Source organism: Chlamydotis macqueenii, chromosome 7 (assembly GCF_036417535.1).
Source record: "Chlamydotis macqueenii isolate bChlMac1 chromosome 7, bChlMac1.mat, whole genome shotgun sequence".
Lineage (NCBI taxonomy): Eukaryota > Metazoa > Chordata > Aves > Otidiformes > Otididae > Chlamydotis > Chlamydotis macqueenii.
This window is the reverse complement of record NC_141562.1, coordinates 11,687,452-11,708,506: the sequence shown is the minus strand read 5'-3', so window position 1 is coordinate 11,708,506 and position 21,055 is coordinate 11,687,452. Positions and strand designations below refer to the sequence as shown.

Genomic DNA, 21,055 nt, shown 5'->3' with positions numbered 1-21,055 from the left:
ATGAAGCATATGAAAAAGAAAATTTGAGCACCTGAAATATTTTTCGTCTATACTTTTCCACTCCCTTTACTGCCAAGTAGCACCACTTCTATTAAAAAAAAAAAAAAGACCTATTTTAAAATTTAAGCAGCAATTTATCCTCTGAATAGATCATCCTCTAAAATCTGGTAGAAACAAGAATTGGGACAGAACAGAATTTTGAGAACACTGCTTCGGAAACAAATGATCTTCAAGCAGAAAGCTTATTACAGTAACAGTAAGAAGATCATAAAGCTAAGCTCAAGATAGCCTCAAGTCAAATGAGAACACTTGCACAAGACAAATAGAGTAAAGGTAGCCAGTCTTCCCCTGCTAGCAAATATTCATGTTACTCAATAATGGTCCAACTGAGAGTCAGACCAATCCCTATTTCAGTACTCACTTTTTTATTTTGAAGATTCTTTTTCTAGAAGTCACTTTTGAAGCCAAAGAACAAGAAACTTAACACCACAATGTATCATTACTAGTGTTCAATACTGGTGTAACTTGTTCACTAGAAGTGAGTAGGTAGGACTAAAATGAAAGACATCAGCACATTTAGCCATTAATAATAGAAACCAGTACTGTGAAGTTTTTATCTCCTTGCAGCCAGAGCTGACATTTCGAGTACAGCATGATGTTGCTGCCAGCTCTGGCATCACTACCTCCTTCACACTGGCAAAGTCATCTAGCTTTAGTTCAAACTAACAGGCAATTTAACAGTAGAAAAGCCAACTTGTCGGCAGTGAGTGTAGTTGAAGGTCAGCAAATTCACTTTTACCCTTGATCTATACATGACAGATTAGTATACGGGCAAACAAGGGACTGCTCCAGCTGACTGAAGCAGAAACACACAGAACAAGAGCAGCAGGGAGCCTGGGCACAATCGGTATCATGGACACAGATAGCTACAAAAGCCGAGCATTTTCTAATAGTTTTCCTGTTGGCATCAATACCCCCTAAAATCTCGAAGTTGTTAGCAACACCTACTGCTATGCTTTAGTGCATCCCTCCTCTGGTGTTTCTACAGTAACTGTACCAGACACTTCAAGGATGCGTCCAATTATTCCAAGGCTTTGCAAATTCAAAAGCTTATGTGTTATTTTTAAAAGTGCGGTTTGTATTTCACACTAGGTATCAGCACACTGCACTAATGTAGTGGACAAAAATAAAGCCAGCTTCCACAGATGGAAACAGATTTCAGCCGAGTGCGATGTCATTTATTTTACTGGTAGATATATGGATAATCCTGCTTACCAATGTAATTTCACTGCCAGTTGCACGCCCAGCTATTTCAGTTTTTCAGCTGTACTCAGCAACTAACGTAGCATTCCTTTTTTGGTACAGCCACTTCCTCCACAGACATTTTGCTCATTTAAAGAGAGAAGTTTGTCAAATATACTAGGAGATTAAGATCAAAAAACAAAGCAAAAAAAATAATCAAGAAGCCTTGAAATTTGAATAAAACAACGTACTTGTGTATCCATATAGCTGTACTAAAACAAACATAACCTGCTGCCTGTATTATCACATAATCTACAGTCTTACAGTTTAAATAGCTTTAAAGCACATAACTATTTGAAAAATTCATTTCCGAAGCAAAGCAATTGAGTCTCCATTTGACTGACAGCTGAAAAATCAGCCGCCTGTACACACATTGCTCTGGCACTGAGCACATTTAACCTGGATAGTAAACAACTCTAAACGTAACTTTAAAAAAAATAAAATAAACAAAAAACTCCAAACAAATGAAAGCCACCAAGTTGCTCAAAAACACTACTTCCATCCAGATTCCCAGAACACTAAGCCATTAAACCAACAGTGCATTTAAGACTTCAGCCTGTTCACATTGCCAAAGAATTGCCCGAAGCAAGGAATAGTGTTTGGCACACTTTGTTCTTTTGTTCCCCTGAAATGCAGAAAGACAAGAGCCACAGGTGTTGCCTTACAGTAAAAGCCATTCAGGAAACTCGTTCAGTTCGAGATACCCGGGAGACAATGCCATTTGCTAAGCTCCCTTTCCTTAACAAGTTTGATAACCGAGATGGCACCGATTTGTCCGCCCACTGACAGATGGACGATCTTGGCAGAGCCTGATACAGAGTCAGGCATTTAATGCGTGCATCTACAGTGGAAACATGCACCTACATCCTGAAGGACTACTTGACAGCATTTGGCAGGCTGGAGAATAAAAGAATCCCCTCCATCTCCACAAAACCAGGGAAGCAAATACAAGTCTCTCATATACTTCCTAACTTTGTTGGCCATGCAGTCCCCCTTCCCAATACTAGTCCTTACCTGCAAGTTATGACACGAGCATCTTCCATTCCTGCCATACACACACACAAGCTTTTCTAAGAGCTGGTCAGACAGCATGGAAATACCAGCAGCAACGCAGATCATTCCCAGCTCTGTGTCTGGTATGAAAGCCTTACCTGTACTGCAGCATCTATGCATAAACTCAGTCTGATGTTGTCAGTATTACTTTGCTTCTTTATGAACTGTGATTACTATTCCATGTTATGGTTAGCGAGTTTAGTTTAAGCAACATCTCTTTTGAAAGGGAAGTTTGCTAATGGAAACTAAATAGCAGAATGAAATCTAGTCTGACGAACAATGCTCAAGTCTTCAGCTGGCTGTTCTTGGCTTCAGAAAGGAAGATGCAGCCATACTTCTTAACAATGCATCCACTGACATTTTAATCAGCACATACTGGAAAAGCATAAACATTAGATTGTATGCTACTCATACTTGTAAGCCACTCCCATAAAATATAAGCATTTTTTTTCTATAAAGCAGTAAGTCTAATCAGTTATGCACTAAATTATAACTGCTATGCATCTCTGTGTGGTACCCTCAAGCTCTAAGTAAGACATAAGGAGTATCTGTAAGAACCCTATTCAGGAAAAAGAAAACCCTGCAATTAAATGGAAAAAGCAAGACCCTCAGTCATGCCTGCCAACACCCCGAGGGTTACAACTGGGTAGTAAGTCCTACACAAAGCCAGCAATCTCCTAGTTTTTTTCATGTCCAAACAAACAAAAGCTCACCCTGGCATTTTTGTCCTCAATGTTTTTGAAAGGCACTACACTAAACAAAGTCCTTCTCTTCAGCACCTACCAGAATTTAGTTCCATTTTGTTACAGGACAACATTTAGATATACAATACTACTTGTAACAATCTACATTAAAAGACTGTGTATTCAAGTAATTACAAAGAATACACTTTGACCAAAATGCCAGTCTGCTACAGAACAGGGGAGCAAGAGGATAAGCTGGAATACTGCTTTGACTTACCCCAAAACAGGGAACCTGTTGCCAGATACTCTTCAAGTTCTCTCAATATGGAATATAGCCCTGCCTGAAGCTTGAAATAAGTCTAAAAAGAGCAGACCAAAAAATTAGGGGGGAAAAAAAAAAAAATCTTCTGTAAGGGATGTTCTGTACTGGAATCTGTGCAGAAGTACTGAGGTACTTATGGCCAAGATATATCAGTAAGACTGATCGCTTATTCATAGACTCACCAGGTTTCTCTCAGAGAAAACGAAATTTAGATGCCACGAAAACATCCAAATCTTAAACTCATTTTCTCTGCAGAGACATTTCTTTGAGTCCAAAACAAGAATTCTTGTTTCCTGCCGTTACCTTAAGCAAAATTCACCTATAAATGCATCCTCCTAAGAATTCCCATGTCTTCCCCATATTCTCAAAAAGTGTTTAAAGTACTGGAAACTTTCATTGCATTTTCTAGGTTGCCTGTTACTCATTCTACTTGCTACTACAAAACCCTAAATAACACAACAAAGATCAGAGAGTCATCTTAATTAACAATTAACTTGATACCTGCACACAGATTAGATCAGCTATCTTCTTCAGCGAGAACTAACTTTGAATTTCCAACTGACAGCCTACGAACGGCTTATAGTCTATTAGTCTAGTTCAGTCAGCCAGCAATATACCCCAAACAAAGTCCTTTGAGTCTCACTCTCCCAGAAACAAACCTAGTGCATGTGTGTTCTAACAGCCCTCTCTCAGGGGTGTGTGGTAGTCTGGAACAAGGTACTGCTAAAGAGCAACTCCCAAAGCAAAATCCAAGTTATTTCCTCTAAGGAGTCAGCCTGGAAACTGTCTTTCACGTGGACAAGCTGCATCAGTGCTCTAAGACCACAGCTTTCCCAGTCACACTCTTCTCAGAATTGACATGTTATTACTGGTACACAAACCCTTTGAAACAACTCACCTGTAGGTCACATACAGTGCCGAAGTACCTGGGGAGAGGCTATTGTGCATCAATGTCACTAGAAGAATCTATGTCTATGTCTGGAGATGCTATCTAAAACTTGTCTCCAGGACTGACCAATTTTTCTTGTGCTGTTGGATACCGCAACCACATTTTAACAGAAATGTATAAGCCTGGAGATACCATCACCACGTCATTAAAAACAAAAACCCACCAGAAACCTCCCAGCTCTCAAATTCTGTTCAAAACATACACTAAAAACGCCCAAACCCAGTTGTACAGAAAACTCCAAAAATCTAGTACTGGAAAGCAAAATAGAAAACATAGCAGGAACAGAAATAATTACAAAACTCTTAGTCAGTTCTCTGCATGCCTATCTATTCATCACTTGATTTTAACATGTTGGACCACTATTGTAATAGCATCCTGACCATCCCTGTACTATTTCCTGTTTACGGACTTAGTAAGCTCCACCACATGCACAGAACAGTCAGCAGGTGAGCTCATAACTTCCAAGCACCCACATCGAGGAACTGAAACAAGATGCATCTATCACACTTCCACACAATAAAGAGCAAACACTGAACACCTTCAATACAGAGTAACCGCAGGGAACTTACATCTTTCACCTAGCTCTTACCTCAAGCTAATCCAACCCTGCTGCAAGGAGCAGGGACATCTCCAACCAGATCAGGTGGCTCAAAGCCCTGTCCAATCTGGCCTTGAATGTTTCCAGGGATGGGGCGTCCACCACCTCTGCAGGCCAGTGTTCCACCACCCTCAGTGTAAACAGTTTTTTCCTTATATCCAGTCTGAATCTGCCTCCTATTTTAAAACCATTACCCTTCAACCTGTCACAACAGGCCCTGCTAAAGAGTTTCTCCTCATCTTTCCTATCAGACCCCTTTAAGTACTGGAAGGCCACTGTAAGGTCTCTCCAGAGCCTACTCTTCTCCAGGCTGAACAGCCCCAACTGTCTCAGCCTGTCCTCATAGGAGAGGCAGTCCAGCCCTCTGATCATCTCCATGGCCCTCCTCTGGACTCACTCCAACAGGTCCACATCCTTTTTATGTTGGGCGCTCCAACTGGACGCAGTACTCCAGGTGGGGCCTCATGAGAGCAGAGTAGAGGGAGAGACTCACCTCCCTTGACCTCTGGCTACGCTCCTCTTGATGCAGCCTAGGATGCGGTGGGCTTTCTGGGCTGCAAGTGCACATTGACAGCTCATCTTGAGCTTCTGAATAAGTCATCTTCCTTCAAATCTACCTTAAATAGTCCGTGATTTCCCCCTGTTGCTGTGACTGTTTACCACTGGAAGCAAAGTATTTGTGGCTTCACAGCAGCCACCTGTGGCATCAAGCAGGAGCACAACTAAACACTGAGAACTAGCCAATAATTCAGAACAACTGCATCTACATTGTATGCAGCTCTTAAGAGAACCTGGCATGACTTCGTTCGAAGAAAAAGATGTGTCCTTGTACTGAACTGTGCTTTTCTTGCAATGATTAGCAAGGACTGACAGCTGGATTAAAGACATCAGTCTAGAACAGACCACTTGACTAATTTGGGTTGGTTTTTTTTTTTTAGGTTTTTTTGTTTGTTTGTTTGTTTTTTTTAAAAAAAGGTCAAACTAGCTCCAGTTTTCAGCAGATATTTCCTATTTTTATTTAGTACATGCATGAGTAAGCTTACTCCATGGAGCAGGTGAGCAATAACACAATTAAGACCACAATAATTTTTTTGAGTTTAAAGTTGATACATACATGGATGTTCAAAGAAACTGTAGCATAGCATAAACTATTTTAGGTGGCTAGGCTTTAAAAGTTTACATAATAAAGGTGATTGACAGATAAATATATTTATGAGCTTCCTTGTTTTTGAAAAAGTGCTTTATACTTACTACTCTCAGAGGTTCTACAACCTACACATAGTTTTCATGAGCAACGTGATCCTCTCAAGTTAGGACACTTCTGATGAGCTCCTGAAAGACAGCCCTAATTTAATGCAGATGAAGTGCTGACCAAGATTAACAAACATTACAAATTCAAGAATGAATGTTTAACTTTGTCAGGAGGTTTAAAGTCACATATGCATTTGTTACTTAGTTTCTTGGCTTTGATAAATTGAAGTAAAAAATCAGCAGCTCTCTTACTTACCTACCTACTACTCTTAGATTTGTGTCCAGTGCTTTCAAAATAATTTTGTAAGCTTCACAATTTTTTATTTAGGTCTTAACTTCTGTATAATAATATGAAGTCCTTCATATCAAGGATACTCTACAAGAATCTGGGAGAGACCTTGCAAACACCTTCCATTTTAATCTAACCACTACGCTGACAAGTTGTTCATTACAATAACTTCAACTTACTCACGTGAAGTCAGTGATCACGTCTTTTCAAAGGTTTCTATACTCCATGCCACAGTAAATTTTGAAACAAGCAAAGACAGATGGATCTTTGGAGAGCCAAAGCTAGCATAAAAGAATAAAGCAAATACTGTCATCTCAATATTGACAACTCCTACACATTTTTAAACACATTTAACAGTCTTAAAGCTTCAGTTCTTGGAGATCTCAAGATCTCAACCCTGGTGAAATGACCAGGTAAAAATCAGATTTGCAGATGAAGATCTTTTATCCAGTACAAAACTGGAACAGAAGCAGTAACTTAGCATAACTGAAGAACAGTAATACTAATTAAGTGATAAAAGTTCTGCAGTTGATAGAAACAAACGCTGACAAAAATACACGACCCCACCTGCAGAATAAAACCCAAAAACCCCCAACAAAATACATTCTCATCACAGCAACCATATTTAATGTTTAAAGTAGCCTCACTCATTAATGCATCTAAGTCCCAAAGCAAGATAACTCAGTATTTTAAGTGGCAATTACCTCTTTCAGTGATAGGAGAAAATATTTTTTTTTTTGTTGCCTGAAAGGATCCAGGGCCAGCTTTTTCTTTCTTAGCACTAACCTGGGCATATTTACCATAAGTTACATCATCTTCAATTGAGCTATGGAAGTCATGATGGGAAGCCCGTGCATAATTGCACAATATAACATCCAAGCCTCAACTGCATGAGATGGGGAGATATTCTTCGTATTAAAGTGTTCAAGTTTATTTTCTCTATTGTCTCAGCAGCTGCATAAAGAAAAAGTGACCTGACATACCCAACATGTGAACTATGGAAGTTTAGTTATCTACTAAATCTGTTATTACTGTCTATGTTGGAGGAAAAACAGTTTATACCCTCTCAAGTTAAGACTATAAAGTCATGCTCATTCTCAACCACTTCTAGAATCTAAAGCTTTCTTCAGCTTTGGAAAATGGCTTTAAAGCAAACTACTGCACTGAGGTTTCTCATTCTGGCCTCTGCCATCACTTACAGTCTAGCCTCATTCCCTCCAATACCTCAGAATACCATACAGTTAACAAAAAATGGATTTCTACTTGGATTCTTACCTTGTCAACTTTGCTTTTCTACCTTACATCAGTCTGCTAGAGACTTTGGAGAATCTCACAATTTAAAATCCACACTCATGCCATTGCTTGCTGCTCTAAGGGAGTTATCTTCTCTCAACATTTCTGGAGCACCATCAACATCAAAGTAACTGGCTATAGGAAACTAACATTTAACATAGGAGTGGTCCCAACTAAGAATTGCTTCTCCTTGTTGCAAGGAAAACCACATTTTATTTTGGGTCAATTTTAAGTGGAAGACAAACCACACTGCACATAACCATACATTCATCCTATGGGTTGCTTTTTTTTTTTTTTTTTTACTAAAAAAAGTCCAACACTGCTACAGGCCACACTATGTGGACTATTAATCTGGCTAGCTGGTTTTAGAGAAGAAAGTGAAGTTCATAACCAAAAGGCCCTGAGAGCTCCTACTTAATTGTTACAGATCGTAGAACCGAAGGGTGTTGTCACATAACAGCCTCAAGGTTCTGCCTCTTCCAAGAAAATGGTACAAAAAGACAAAAAGTTGAGCAAAGACAAAAGTGTAACCACACAACATGAACTCTTGAAGTAAAAATTAGCCTGTCCTACCTCTTCACCAGACAGCTACTTTTTTTGCTTTTGATCATCCTAAGTTATTTACACCTCAAATTTTGCCTTAAGGTCCCTGATTTCAAACAATTCTGTTAATCTTATGACCCAGAAGATTATTTCTGAAGCCTCTTAGAGCATTCAAAAATCAAGCTTCCCAATGTACACAGGAAAAGGCTGCTTCTATGAAATCTGTATTTGGCCAGTACTGTTGACATAACATCTGGACTTGTCATTCCAAAGTATATATGTTTCCTCAATTATAACCAGTACTCAGAGAACTCTGAATACACTGTTAGACACCAAGGCAAGAAGTGACAACATGCAGAATCTCCAACAAACTTATCCATGTAGTTGTCTTAGTAACTTAACCTTAATGTCAAAAATACCACGCTAAAAGATACCTTAATTCCCTCCCTTCTGAACCTCAATAATTTACTGGTCATCTTTAGAGACTAATGCATTAATAAAGTAGTTTGAGGGGTAAGTATAAAAAAAAAAAAGATAACGCATACTATGTTAATTAACCAAAGGTACATTTTAGAGAGAAGAATTCCACTAACGTAAATGTGCTTGATCAGTAACATGTGAACAGGTTAAATACCAGGAGATAGAGAGGAAGTACAAGGGTGCCTTTTCACAAGTGTCATTTGCCAAATGGAAATGGAAGGTAATTTGCCTGATTCACATTATCCTCGTTACACAAATGTAAATTCCATTTTGTCTCAAGCATTCAAGGTTAACTTTTATTCAAGAAAAACTACCACTCAAAGTCCCATATGTAGACTAGTAAAACCTACACTCCTTATATTGTATCTATGGCAAACTAGTGACTGCCAAAGCAGTCATTTAAAACACATATTTTATGTTTCTGTGGATATATTGTCTTCCCAGTAAACTTTAACCTGTTTGCTGCTGAAAAAGGTGAATAGGCCAGCTTCTTCTCTGGCTTCTAAAACAGTCTAATAGTAAATACACTTCAGCTGAGTAATACTAGACACGCCTTTAGACATAAGGGAAACCACGTGTTATAGAAAAAAAGTCTTGGTCTGGGAAAAGAGATTAGCAGATGAAAGTCAATAATAAGAGCACAAAGCCAAAGAATTAACTTTTTTTTTTTAAAAGAAAACATTGTAGTTTGAGGTAGTGCTACTATATTATCAAAACATCTTTAAGCTAGCAAGCACTTCCCTCAGTCTCCTTTCCATGGTTTTGATAAATGAGTTATAAAATGGGATGGGATATAAAATGGGATAACAAAACCAGACACTGGTAGGAAGGCACAAGCACAAACTGTTTTATGGTTTTCCCCTTCCAGCACTGCAAGTTCCAACAGCTTTATTAGCAGAAGAAAGCAAAGCATTATGTTAGACTTCTCACTTCAGGAAAAATTCTGCTTTGTGAATGCTTGCATTTAAATGCTGGGTTAAAGGCTTTTCAAAGAAATTGCACTTAGTTTTCAACATCAAATGCAAGTCCCATCTGTCTTCAGGATATGTGAGCAATATTTCAAAGATGATAAAAGAGGGAAAACATTCATCTAGTTAAACCCACTTCCATGTCCACACTTGCAGACTAGCTATAAAACACAACACAAACAGAAGTAACGCCCTATTATTCTGTCAGTGATAAATTAAACTGGAAAGTAACAGTGATGGCTGACAAAAGCCTCAACACAGAGTTTGCCACTATGGGGCGTTTTATTTCCCCCTATGTCCAAAAGTGTCTCATCAGACCAGCTATTCAGTGCCACTGAGCGCAGTCACGTTTAAAGTCAGGCTGGTGAGCAAAAAACCTGCAATAATCTTTCCTACCTAGACTCCTATACACCTTGTCTCATTTGTCCAGTCGTAAATGGTTACAATCTAGTTTCCAAGTCTTCAAAATCTTAAAATATTCACAACAGAGAGGTCATATTATTTTCAGCTGCAATATTTTCTCCTCTAAAAATCTAATACTTCTAACAGTACAGGTTTTGAAATTCGAAATTTCAAAAGCAGAATAAAAAGGATCAAAAAGCTTAGAGAAAGTCTCTTTACACATGAAGCACCAGAATGGGAGTTTTTGCCAGACATGTTTTTACATACATTTGAAAATAATTTCTTATCAAAGATTAAAAGTATTGAGCCAAAGTAACTCCCCTGCCCCAAATATCAGAATGTGGCTTGGGGTCTTCCCCAGCCTTCCACGAGTGTATCAGGATCTGGCTCTACATACAAAATAACCAAGACAGACAAGCCGTTCCATCCAGGTTGCGGAAACGCTCAAGAGCCTAAAATACGCTCGGTAAAAGCAGAGATTGGTCTGTGGAACACGCAAGAGGGGAGGTTGTTTGTTTTAATCAGAAACATCCTTGCGTGCTAGATCATGCAGTTCTTGGTATTTCTTTATCTACAATGCACAGGACACAGATGTGGATTTCAGCACGCTTTGTAACAGAGTACATGCCAAGATCATTAATTAAGAACATCAAGCTCCACAGTACACCTCTGTTTTTAGCAAGCTTAAGTCCACCTGCCTGCCATAGGCTGTGAGCACTGACCACACATGCTCTGCAACCTGCACAATCCCATAAACATAGGAGAGAAAAGAGCAGGTATACTGTGTAGAAAACATTAATTTAAGGAAAGGTGTGCCAGGAAGCAGTGGGGACACTTATTTCCAAGAAATTGTCAGAGCTAGTCATTTTGAATTGCACTAACTTAGAGAACAGGTATGACGAGTTGTTTAGTGAGCAGACGCTTTTTGCTGTACATATTAGGATTGCTTAGCTGAGAAGCCAAACTATTGGAGAGAAGTGCTCCGATGAGTTCATTGCTCAATTATGTAAATGATTTTAAGCTTTCACACAGACAATACACTTAATCCGTAGACTTATATATGCTCTATGGATTTCAACCTATAAAATTTAAGACCCTTTAAAAAATTTGACACCTTGTTCGATTAGAACAGCTGCACTGTTATTACTAGAAGTAGTTTCACTACAAGAAAGAATAGGCAGCAATGTGCAAGTGAAGAATGTAGTTTCAGAGTATGCTTTAACCAGTCTAGTCACATGCTGATGCCAAAAGCAATGCTGGTTTCATCCTGTGACTTTTCATTCTTAACACAGCACTTACATAGCAACTACATGACAGCTGCATGAGCTGGTGCAGTTTGCTGCAACTAACAGATTAACCTCTTCTAAGCCTATTCTCACTTGACTTGACAAAACAACCAGACTCACCCTGTGGCGGCACAACCTTTGGATCCTGTGGAAAGCGAAGAACGAGGAGAGGGTGAAGGGCAGGCTGGCCCCCTCCCAGCAACAGGACAGTGAGAGCTGTTTAAGCATAGCAGGAAGTGCCAAAGTTAACTGATACATCGTGACTGATTCTTTGGCCTTCTGTAGCGAGGCAGACGTTTCAGCACATCTCTCCATCTCAGTCACTCAGACTGGGTCAGCGACTCCTTTTTCCCCACAGGTGCAGAAGCAATTTATAGGCCTTTAATCTGGAAGGATACCAGTAACAATACTATTGCCTACCTTCAGGTCACCTCCTGTGTGCCCCAAACAGTCTTTGTTCAGCTTAATGTAGTTACAATTATTATGTAATATCAGAATCAGTAATGCTTGTTGATTCTTTTACTTGTACACCTTTTGCTCCTTGCAAGGCTCTAAAATGGGAATAGGCATAAGTACAAGTAGACAGAAAAGTAACTACTAGTACCCAAGACAAGGAAATCCTCTGGACCATTACAACTCTCCCTTCCAACGGTCATGACAGCTGACCAACTTCACAGAAAACAAAAACAAACATGAGGGTAGAGAGAGCATTGCAAAGCAACACAGATGGGGGAACTTTCATTTTTAAGTGAGGAGGGGGGAAAAGTTAACAGATTACAGCAGACTGCCTGCTTTAACAGATTGCAAGAACAAAATGGCCATCTACTTTGTATTTAGGATGCTTCGCATCTTTCCTTGGCACAAGAGGATAGTCTGATCTCATCCATACCAGGCTGTGACTGACAAGTACTCAGCGTGTTTACTGTTAAATACTGTTTCAGCAACTGATGTGTACACAATTGCTCAGACCTTACAAGCGAGAGAATGAGCAATCAAAGCAGACTCAAAGTCAGGCACAGGCTCTATTAGAAGTTAACAAGATGGGCAGCCACAAATTGAAAAAGCTATTCCCACTGTTGAAGACTAAGAACTTGCCAAGGTGTACCACTTTGAGAAGTTTTCTAAAACTCTGAAAGAAATTACTGTCTTCTTGTTGGTTTTGGAAGTGAAAAGAAGGAAAAATCTTGCAGTAGGCATTCCAAAAACTGCTGCAACATCCAGTGTATTTTAGGATTAATAATGACCTATACTTACTACAGCAGCACCTCACAGACACAAAACTTTAAAATGAAAAGATGTTTTAATTCTGTGCTTCAAGTCTTCTGCTTCTTGACAAAAAGGAAGACATGTAATTAGTATAAGGTACTTCACATGTCTAGATGCCAAGGTATAATAGCATTTATAGACCAAAGGCAAAAGATTTCATTAAAACAAAGTTTTGCCAAAAGATTATTTCGTGGAGAACTGAATCTGAACCACTCCTTGTTTCCTGTACATGACTCTGAGACAATTAATGTGTGAATTCTAATTCTCTACCAGCTCCATGCCCTAGTTCCTTAAAGCTTTAACCAAACTATTTTAGTGGAGTTGATTAGCCCCAAATTCCAGACTCTGAAACTGAATCAGGAATCAGTTTGCTTGGGACATACGTGTCAAAACAAGTCCTCCATGTCAAAAGTCAGCAGAGGGCACTGTGACACACCTACAAATTAATACTTTGCTGCTCTTTTAGCCCTGAGAAAGAGTAGATCAGTCAGGAGAGGAGAATTCTGCTGCAGCCAAAACTGCTGCTCCTTCCAATCACCAGTCAAGACAAAACGTACGCCTGATGGGTCCCCCCACACAACAACAAGGCTTCCTGGACTTGCTACAGACAGCACAGGACATCCATAGCCCTCATACACAACAGGAAGTCACCATACCAAAATTAAAACACTACATAAGTAAGAGAACCTCAGATCTTAGCAGCTACGTGGTGCTTAAATATATTTTAATCTTTCCTGTGGCGTTTAAGGACAAGGTAGTATACGCCTTCCGAACTCATGACACACAAGTCAAAGAAACAAAGCCACTGGAACAGGTATGTCTGGAAAGAGACCAGGAAGGAAAATAGATCAAATAGAGGAAGATAGCATAATAGACACTGAGAAAAGAGGACAAGGACAGTCTCAAGACCACTGAAATTAACACCTCTTATATCACACCACATCTACTTCTGTGCTGCTTCCCACCTTCCTTTTCCACACAAATGTTGCTCTATAGAGTAAAGTTTAGTCTTGAAGCTGCCCAAGTCCTCACTGAACACTTTTTCCCTTCCTGGGAAGTTGAACACCAGCAAACTAGTTAAGCCTCACAGCTAAGAAACAAGGACATAAGAAGGTAGAGAGGATTTATAGATAATATTAAGGACTTTCTTTTTTTTGCAAAAATAATTAGGGCACATAATTGAGTGACCAATGGCAACCAGAAAACCAAACTACACAGAACTGCACAATATGTTGTCCTTTACTGCCTCTTGCAATAAATCTGTGGATAGCAGTAGTTACTCTTTTCATTCCCTGGGCTATTGGTTAGGCCCATAGAGGACTTAATCCTCAAAAGGCAAACAACTCTTAGCAATTCATTTCCGGGAAAAAACAACTAACTTCACAAGAATCCGGCCATTAGAAATTGAGGTGCTCAGCATCGCTGATACTACCCTTACAACCGATGCAGTCTAAGTTGTTTTAAAATAAGAATGTTCTGATTGGTGCTTTTATGTAACAAAGTAGAAACAGGTTCAGCAGCTACATTTGATGTTCAGAAAGTAAGTGTATGCCTCTTCCCTCTACTGCTGTGTATTGCCCATGGAAAGACGACATCGACGAAGTGCACAAACAGCAATTCTTCCTACAGCCTCTCTCTTCCAAACCAATGTCATCCTTCGCCAGTCCTGGAACGTGATGCTCTATTTCACAAGTTTCAGTTATCTCAGGGATAATAAGTCTCAGGGAGGGCAGGGAGAAGGATAAGGACTGCTCTTATCGAGGTGATTAGACTGCAGCAGGAAAACGTACGTGTATGAGAAGGCTTCCTGACAACAAGTTTTCAGATGAAATTATACCAGAAAGCTTAAGGGGGATGCTTGTCACCAACAAAACAGGGAAATCCTATTACGCCTTACTTTGTGTCATACACTCCTGCTACATACTTTGCACTAATTCAGATGTTTGTTGGACAGCTTTCTGAGCACATTCACTTCACTTGCCTGGCAAAAAGTCACATACAGCAAATCTCGGCTCAAGTGACCCAGTAAACACTTGGGCCCCCACAGTCACAGAGCTACTCAGCAAGGAACACGAGGAAGACTTAGTTGCTCAAATATCACTCAACATTTACTAGGGAATATTATTCAAATGAACAAAATAACCCATCAGTTTCATGAAGGAACAGTACAATGCCTAAGAGAAAAAGACCAGAGGTTGCAGTGTTTATACTCTTTCTCAAAAAGAACTTGGACAACATGTAAGACGATGCCTCTCTGGTTGCCAAAAACTCAACTTTACAAAGACCTGTACACAACAGCACCTACAGTTTCTCTCTTCATCAGCTGATGACCTATACTCACCACAGACCCGCATTTCACTCTCCCAAGTGCTCTCCTAGCCCTTTCAGCTCTGCCACAAGAAGCTAAAAAGGAAAGCAGTTACCAGACTTTATACGTTAATTTGGATCGATTTAGAGACAATGGCACCAGTGGACTTGGCTCCTTAACTCTACAGCCCTGGCAAAGCTGGAGTTACAGCGGGAGACACACCGTGTGACCGGGAGGGACGGCCTGCGCCCACCTGGAGCCCGGCGCCACTTTTGCGGGCGCTTCTGGGAACACCGGGACCGGACAGCTCAACGGCCCCAGCCTAGTGTCCCTGTTGGGCAGAACCGTTCCCTTTCGAGGGGGAGGAAGCGCCGTGAACTCATTAAATTCCTCAGAGTGGAGCGGTTTGGTTTAACACAGCACTTCGGCCCAGCCGCCCCCCCCCGCGCCACCTGCGCCGGGAGCGGCGAGGCCCTTGGCCTACGAGCGGCTCCAGGGGCGCGCAGAGCACCCACCCGAGGGGGACAGGGCGGGACGGGGCGCCGCCTCCCTCCCGCTGCCCCCCCGCCCCACGAAGCCCCTGAACCGCCCAAACTTCGGGCGACGAGCCGCTTCCCCCCGCCGCCGCCGCCGCCGCCGCCGAGGGCCAGCACTGCCCTCTCCCCCCAGGCCCAGCACTCACACAACGGCCCGCGAAATCATCCAGGAGACCATCGCGGCAGCGGCGGTGGCCGCAGCGGCGGCAGCGCGTCCCCCTCAGCCAGCCGGACCCCGAATGGCTGCGGCCCCGCCTCCCTCCCGCCCCATTGGCGCGGCGGCTGCGCGCATGCGCCCTGGCGGTGGCGCGGGCACGGGCGAGGCGGGAAGGAGGAGGCGGGAGCGGGCGCGCGCCCGGGGGCGGGAGGGAGAAATGGAGGTGGCCACCGCACCCCGGCCCGGCCCGGCCCGGCCCCACCGCCGTGCAGCAGTGCTGGCTGTTTTCAGAGTGACAGGTGATGACAGCCTTTGCGTCGGGCCGGAGATGAGAGGAGAGGAGAGGGAGGAGGAGAAGAGGGAAGGAGACAGGAACAGGTATAATTAATTAAGAATGCAGCAAGGCACCCTTTCTCCCCTTCTCTCCCTTCCCTTCGAAGCACAGCGACCAAGTCTAGCGAGAAAGGCAGGTTGGGACGCTTCACCCCTCGCCTGTGCCTTCTCCTCACGTTCCCTACGCGCCTGGGTCCTCTTTGCTGTAGGACCGGGCAAAACATTCGCTTCCCACTTCCAGGTGGCCTAACTTGGGCCTTGCTGGCCCGGAGGGTGCTGGAGGGGTAAGACGAGGGCCCAGGGCTTCAGCCAGCTGACAGGGCCCGAAGCCCTTCCCCTCAGAGCAGAGCTCCCCAGGGCTCGGCACCCCGCGGCAAGGTGCTTCTCCTCCAGACTTGTTTACTTGGCGCCAGAGGCGGTCTAAGGACGCGTCGCTACCTGGGCCACGCAGACTGCTACGTGCAGTTGATCCAAAACTTCAGCTGACCAGGAGGATACACGTGGGAAGGATTAGTGCCCCTGTGCCCTGTTATCTTTGTTTCTTCCCTAGACACCTTGTTATCAGCCGCTGCCCAAGGCAGGACACTGGGCAAGGTGATGCACAGCGTGACCCAGTCCAGAGACTCTTGATGAGCTCATGGTCTGGCAGGTCTAGACATGCAGGAGAAGCTGACTGCTTGCGGATACCTTAGCTAACCCGTTGCAATCCATCTCTGCATACTAGCTTTACACTTCATGCAGAACTGTTTGTACCCATAAAAGGGCAATATTTTACTGAAGCAGACTGCTTTGACTTTTCTCAGAAAAGGAGGTTGTAGGAAGTTCTGCCCATACCATCATGGGTAACATTCAACTTTACTTTTCTGATACTGACAAACATAACAGACTGATACTCGAAACAGTAGATGCCGATGTTACTGAACGTGCCGCTCGGCAGTTAAGGCAGAGAAAGAGGAGGTTACTATTTTCCACGCCATTACTTCTGACTCTCATGGTGAATGACATGCCAAGGTCAGCATTACAATCTGTAGGAGAAATTAGTTCTTATTCAGATGAGAGGTGAGAGGTGAGTGCAGGATGGTTTCTGTTCCACAGGGAAGTGCCAGAATTCCTCATCTCCTTGAACCGGTAAAACTCAGCTACAGGCATTTTCACTCCTCTGGAGCCTTCAAACACCACACATACAGTCAAAAGGCTAGAGGTGACTTGAGACAAAAAGAAAAGGTTAAATAAACAAACATGGAACATTTCAACAATGACAGTGTTTGAAAACTGTCACTATAGTTATATACTGTGAAATTCGATGCTTAAAATGGGAAAGTATACAGTAAAAATAAACTTTATTTTTACCACACAGGGATTTGGGTCTTGAAAATAATGATATTGGCCATCTTGAGTCCCTCCTCACCTTGACCTCTGTAGGGGTAACCGATGCAGAAAGAGGTAGAGAGGAATTTGTTTGTGGGCAATTTAAACTACACCACTCAATGTTATTTTTGAAACAGGACTAACCTGAATGCATTCTTCATTGCATTCAATGAAGGGAGAAATCTGAACCACTGCTTATATGCCCCTTGAATAACAAATCTCTCCAGTGGTAGACTGTACAATGCAAACTTCCACAGCAAAGCATTCGAAATATAAATTTCTTGGAAGAGATTACATTTTGGACTCCAGTTCTGTAAACTCCCGGGCACAGGCAGATCCTGCTGCCTGCATAACACTCCACTGAGGTTCGTAGCATTCCAGTCCATCTAGAGCAAACTGCAAGATGAGAGCTCTAGTTTATAGCATATTAAATAAGCATACAATGGATTTCTTTACTGCAAGCAATTGTGTTTGATACTGTCTCAGAGAACCATTCCAGGAAAAGACTAATACTTTTCTTTTTTTTTAACTGTCCAACATGGTATATACATTAATTCCATAGCTGCGTATTTTGTTTCATATGGAGTATGTTTAAGAGAAAAACCACTCTTTATTTTGTGTAAAGACATTTATTTTTCTTGCATTTGTTGCTATGGCAATACTGTCTCTGGTGGAAAGCTAAATTTACATTTAAAGAGGCATTTTTTAAAAGGTAAAGGCAGACGGCTCCTAAGAGTAATTTATCTTGCTAAGAAGATTACATTTTATTTCATATAATGTTTTGAGACTTAATTCAGTGCAAGAAGCTGGGTGGCATTTGCTGGGCCCCCAGGAGACAGGCACAAGGATGCCACATGGACTTCCCTGTGTTCCAGTTCACACAGAATGATAATCCACACTCCCGCATGGCAGAAACACAGGGAGCGGCGTGGCCATTGAATCCATGCCATGTACTTATTCAAACCTGGGGTGTCTTACTCATATGTCTGTCTATTTTTACGTAAGGAAGAGACTTAGAGCTATCTCATTATAGGATATTTTTAAGCCCCCCACAAAAGCCACTTAATGTAGTTAAAAGTTGCTTTAAATAGTTTTAACTGTTTGGAAAATCACTTGTAAATGTCACCTGCCCTCAGTTTTCTTTGGTGTAATACAATGTAATGTATACAAACATTAATGTTTAACTTTCACCTCCTTTACAGATAAACAAACGTTTTTTTTTCTACTTTGCAGCTGTGAAAACAGCAATTGAGCAACATTTAGGAAGAAGACAGCTAGCTTCTGACAAAGCTTTTGATGCTGACTGTGGGATTTGTGGGATTCAGTCCCCTGCATTAGGAGGATGAGCTCCCCAAAACCAGCACCACTTTCATGCAGCTCCCAAAAATGCACACATGTTAATCACTGTGCTGGGTTTTTCTTAACTTTGCTGTTTTAGATTAATATATTCTAAATAAGTCTCAAATATAGAAGAATTTGGAATTAGAAAAAAATTACAGAATTATTTCAGTTACTGAATCATTAACAGAGATGTTTGCCATTTTGGAGCCAGAATACCGTACAGATGTGTCGTAGTTCAGCCCCAACGGGGACCAGACTACGCAGTCTCTCTCTCACTCCCCCCACTCTCCAAGAGAATAGGAGGAGATTTGACAAACAAAAGAAAACCAGGAAAAAAAAAACCAAACACGCGGGTTGAGATTGAACAAAAAGTAAATTTAACAGTAATGACAGAAGAAAACAAGAGAGTGATGGAACACAAATACAGTATAATAGCTCACAACAGATCTCCACATCCAGTCTCTTCCAACTAGGAGGGCCTCCCTTCAGCACCCTCCTCACTTATATACTGAGCATGATGTCAGATGGGATGGAATAGCCCTTTGGCTAATTTGGGTAAATTAACCCCAGCTGTTAGCTAATTAGTTAACTATCCCAGCCATAGGGGCTACCAGCTTCAGTTCTCCACCCAGCTCAGGTAAATATTAACTCTATCCTGGCCAGAACCAGGACAAGATGATACCAGTTTATTTGTTGAAACAACAGGATACAGAATGGGTGAAGACGACTGTTTCTTAGAATACTCTAAGCTGGTGTGATTCCTGTAACTGATTATTGATGAATGTGGTTGAAATTTACCTTCAAATTGAAATTATCTTCAAATATTTTGACTCTTCATGTATCTTTCCCATCTACAAAGTGACAAAGGTAGGCTCTGATCACCAAACAGCCCAGTAGTTTACTGCCTCAATGGGATTTCATCTGAGAGTGATCATTGGACAATACTGTGGACATTTTATGAAATCAAAGCAGCTGAAACTTTTGCGCAAAATTCTGCACATGCCACCTCTTGCTCATGTATGTGTTCCAGCCTCCCAGTGCAGCTTCTTACTGGGAAACGTGGCAAAGCTAGCTGGTGTCTAACACAGCTGTATCTGAAGTAATTTTTTACAGTATAGAGACAGACAGTACATCAAGAGGCTGTAAGTTTTTTTTTTTCAGAAATATGTTTATGTGAAATTTATTAACATTCCAAATTAGGAACGTGTAGCATCCAAATTAATGAAAAATGGAAAAGTAAAAAGTTTAAAATGGGTATTTTGCTTTTTTTTTTTTTTCTGGTAAGTTTAACCACTGTTTTTTCTCACCGTTTTATTACACACACTCTGACATTCCTTTTAAAGCTTTTGCTTCTATATTAATGAGTAAAATTCTTAGGTTTTCTTCCCCTCTTGTTAGCCGATATATCTACAAAGGCAAAGCCCGAGAACTCAAACAGCAACACAATGTTTAATTAATGGTTTGGGGGGTTTCTTCAAGTCAGTTTCCTGACTTGTGCGGCCCCGAATTTTAAGCAATACAGAACTTGTAGTTAGAAAAAAGGCATCTAGCTGGGGTGGTAGGTTGACTGAACTGCATAGTAGAAGGAAATCTTTGCAAGTCGAGAAGTTAACAAATACAAGAACAGGCCCAGAGGTTTTTTTTTTAAGAGTACAAAAGAATGACGTCTAGCATTTTTCATGCAGTGAGCTATAGGTTAGGGAAAGCAGATAAGGCCAAGACAGCACTGAAAGAAATCCAGAACAGCTCTCCTGTAAATATAAAGCCAAACCATTTTCATCACACTAGCACTAGTGTGTTTTGAGTGCAGCAGAGTATAACATAGCCGGGCAATTTGGGCAGATCTGATTGATCTCATTAAAAGTATAAATATTAAAAAGGTACTCTGCTTTTTTTTCTTTAAAGAAAATTCATCATACTGTGAAAAGGCTTATTGCGCAACTGCTGATGGGTTGTATTAGTTTTTAAAGACTGGATGCAATGGGTTAAATGGCTCTGGTTCCTTGTTTCATAGCAGAAGCATAAGAGCACCCATTAGAATTTTTTTTTTCTTAAGGGAAACGTGATCTAAAGAGGAAGGGGAAAGTTCAGAGTGACTCCATCTGAGACTTGTTCACCTGGCAGCAGTCGTATGGCCATCCTACCTTATTGCTTCTGTTTGGAGTGGAAAGCATATGAGATGCAGCCCCGCAAGGGCAAGCAGCAGCAAGAGAGGAGCTGATTTCCAGAGCATCATCAGGAGTACCTGAGAGACTCTCACAAAGCAGCAGTGCCATACCTATCCCTTCTCTGCTTCTGTATTGATAACCTATAGATAGAAAGGCTTT

The 21,055-nt window shown here is 41.5% G+C and overlaps 1 protein-coding gene across 1 annotated transcript in view; it reads right to left on the bottom strand.

The window, feature by feature from the left end:
- Positions 1 to 15,743, bottom strand: part of REEP3 (receptor accessory protein 3) — a 37,751-nt gene extending 22,008 nt beyond the window's left edge. Inside the window, exon 1 of the mRNA XM_086752549.1 lies at positions 15,676 to 15,743. Coding sequence (XP_086608675.1) covers positions 15,676 to 15,707 — 32 coding nt within the window. The 5' untranslated portion in view covers positions 15,708 to 15,743. The remainder of the gene's footprint in view (positions 1 to 15,675) is intronic.
- Between the last annotated feature and the right edge of the window lie 5,312 nt (positions 15,744 to 21,055).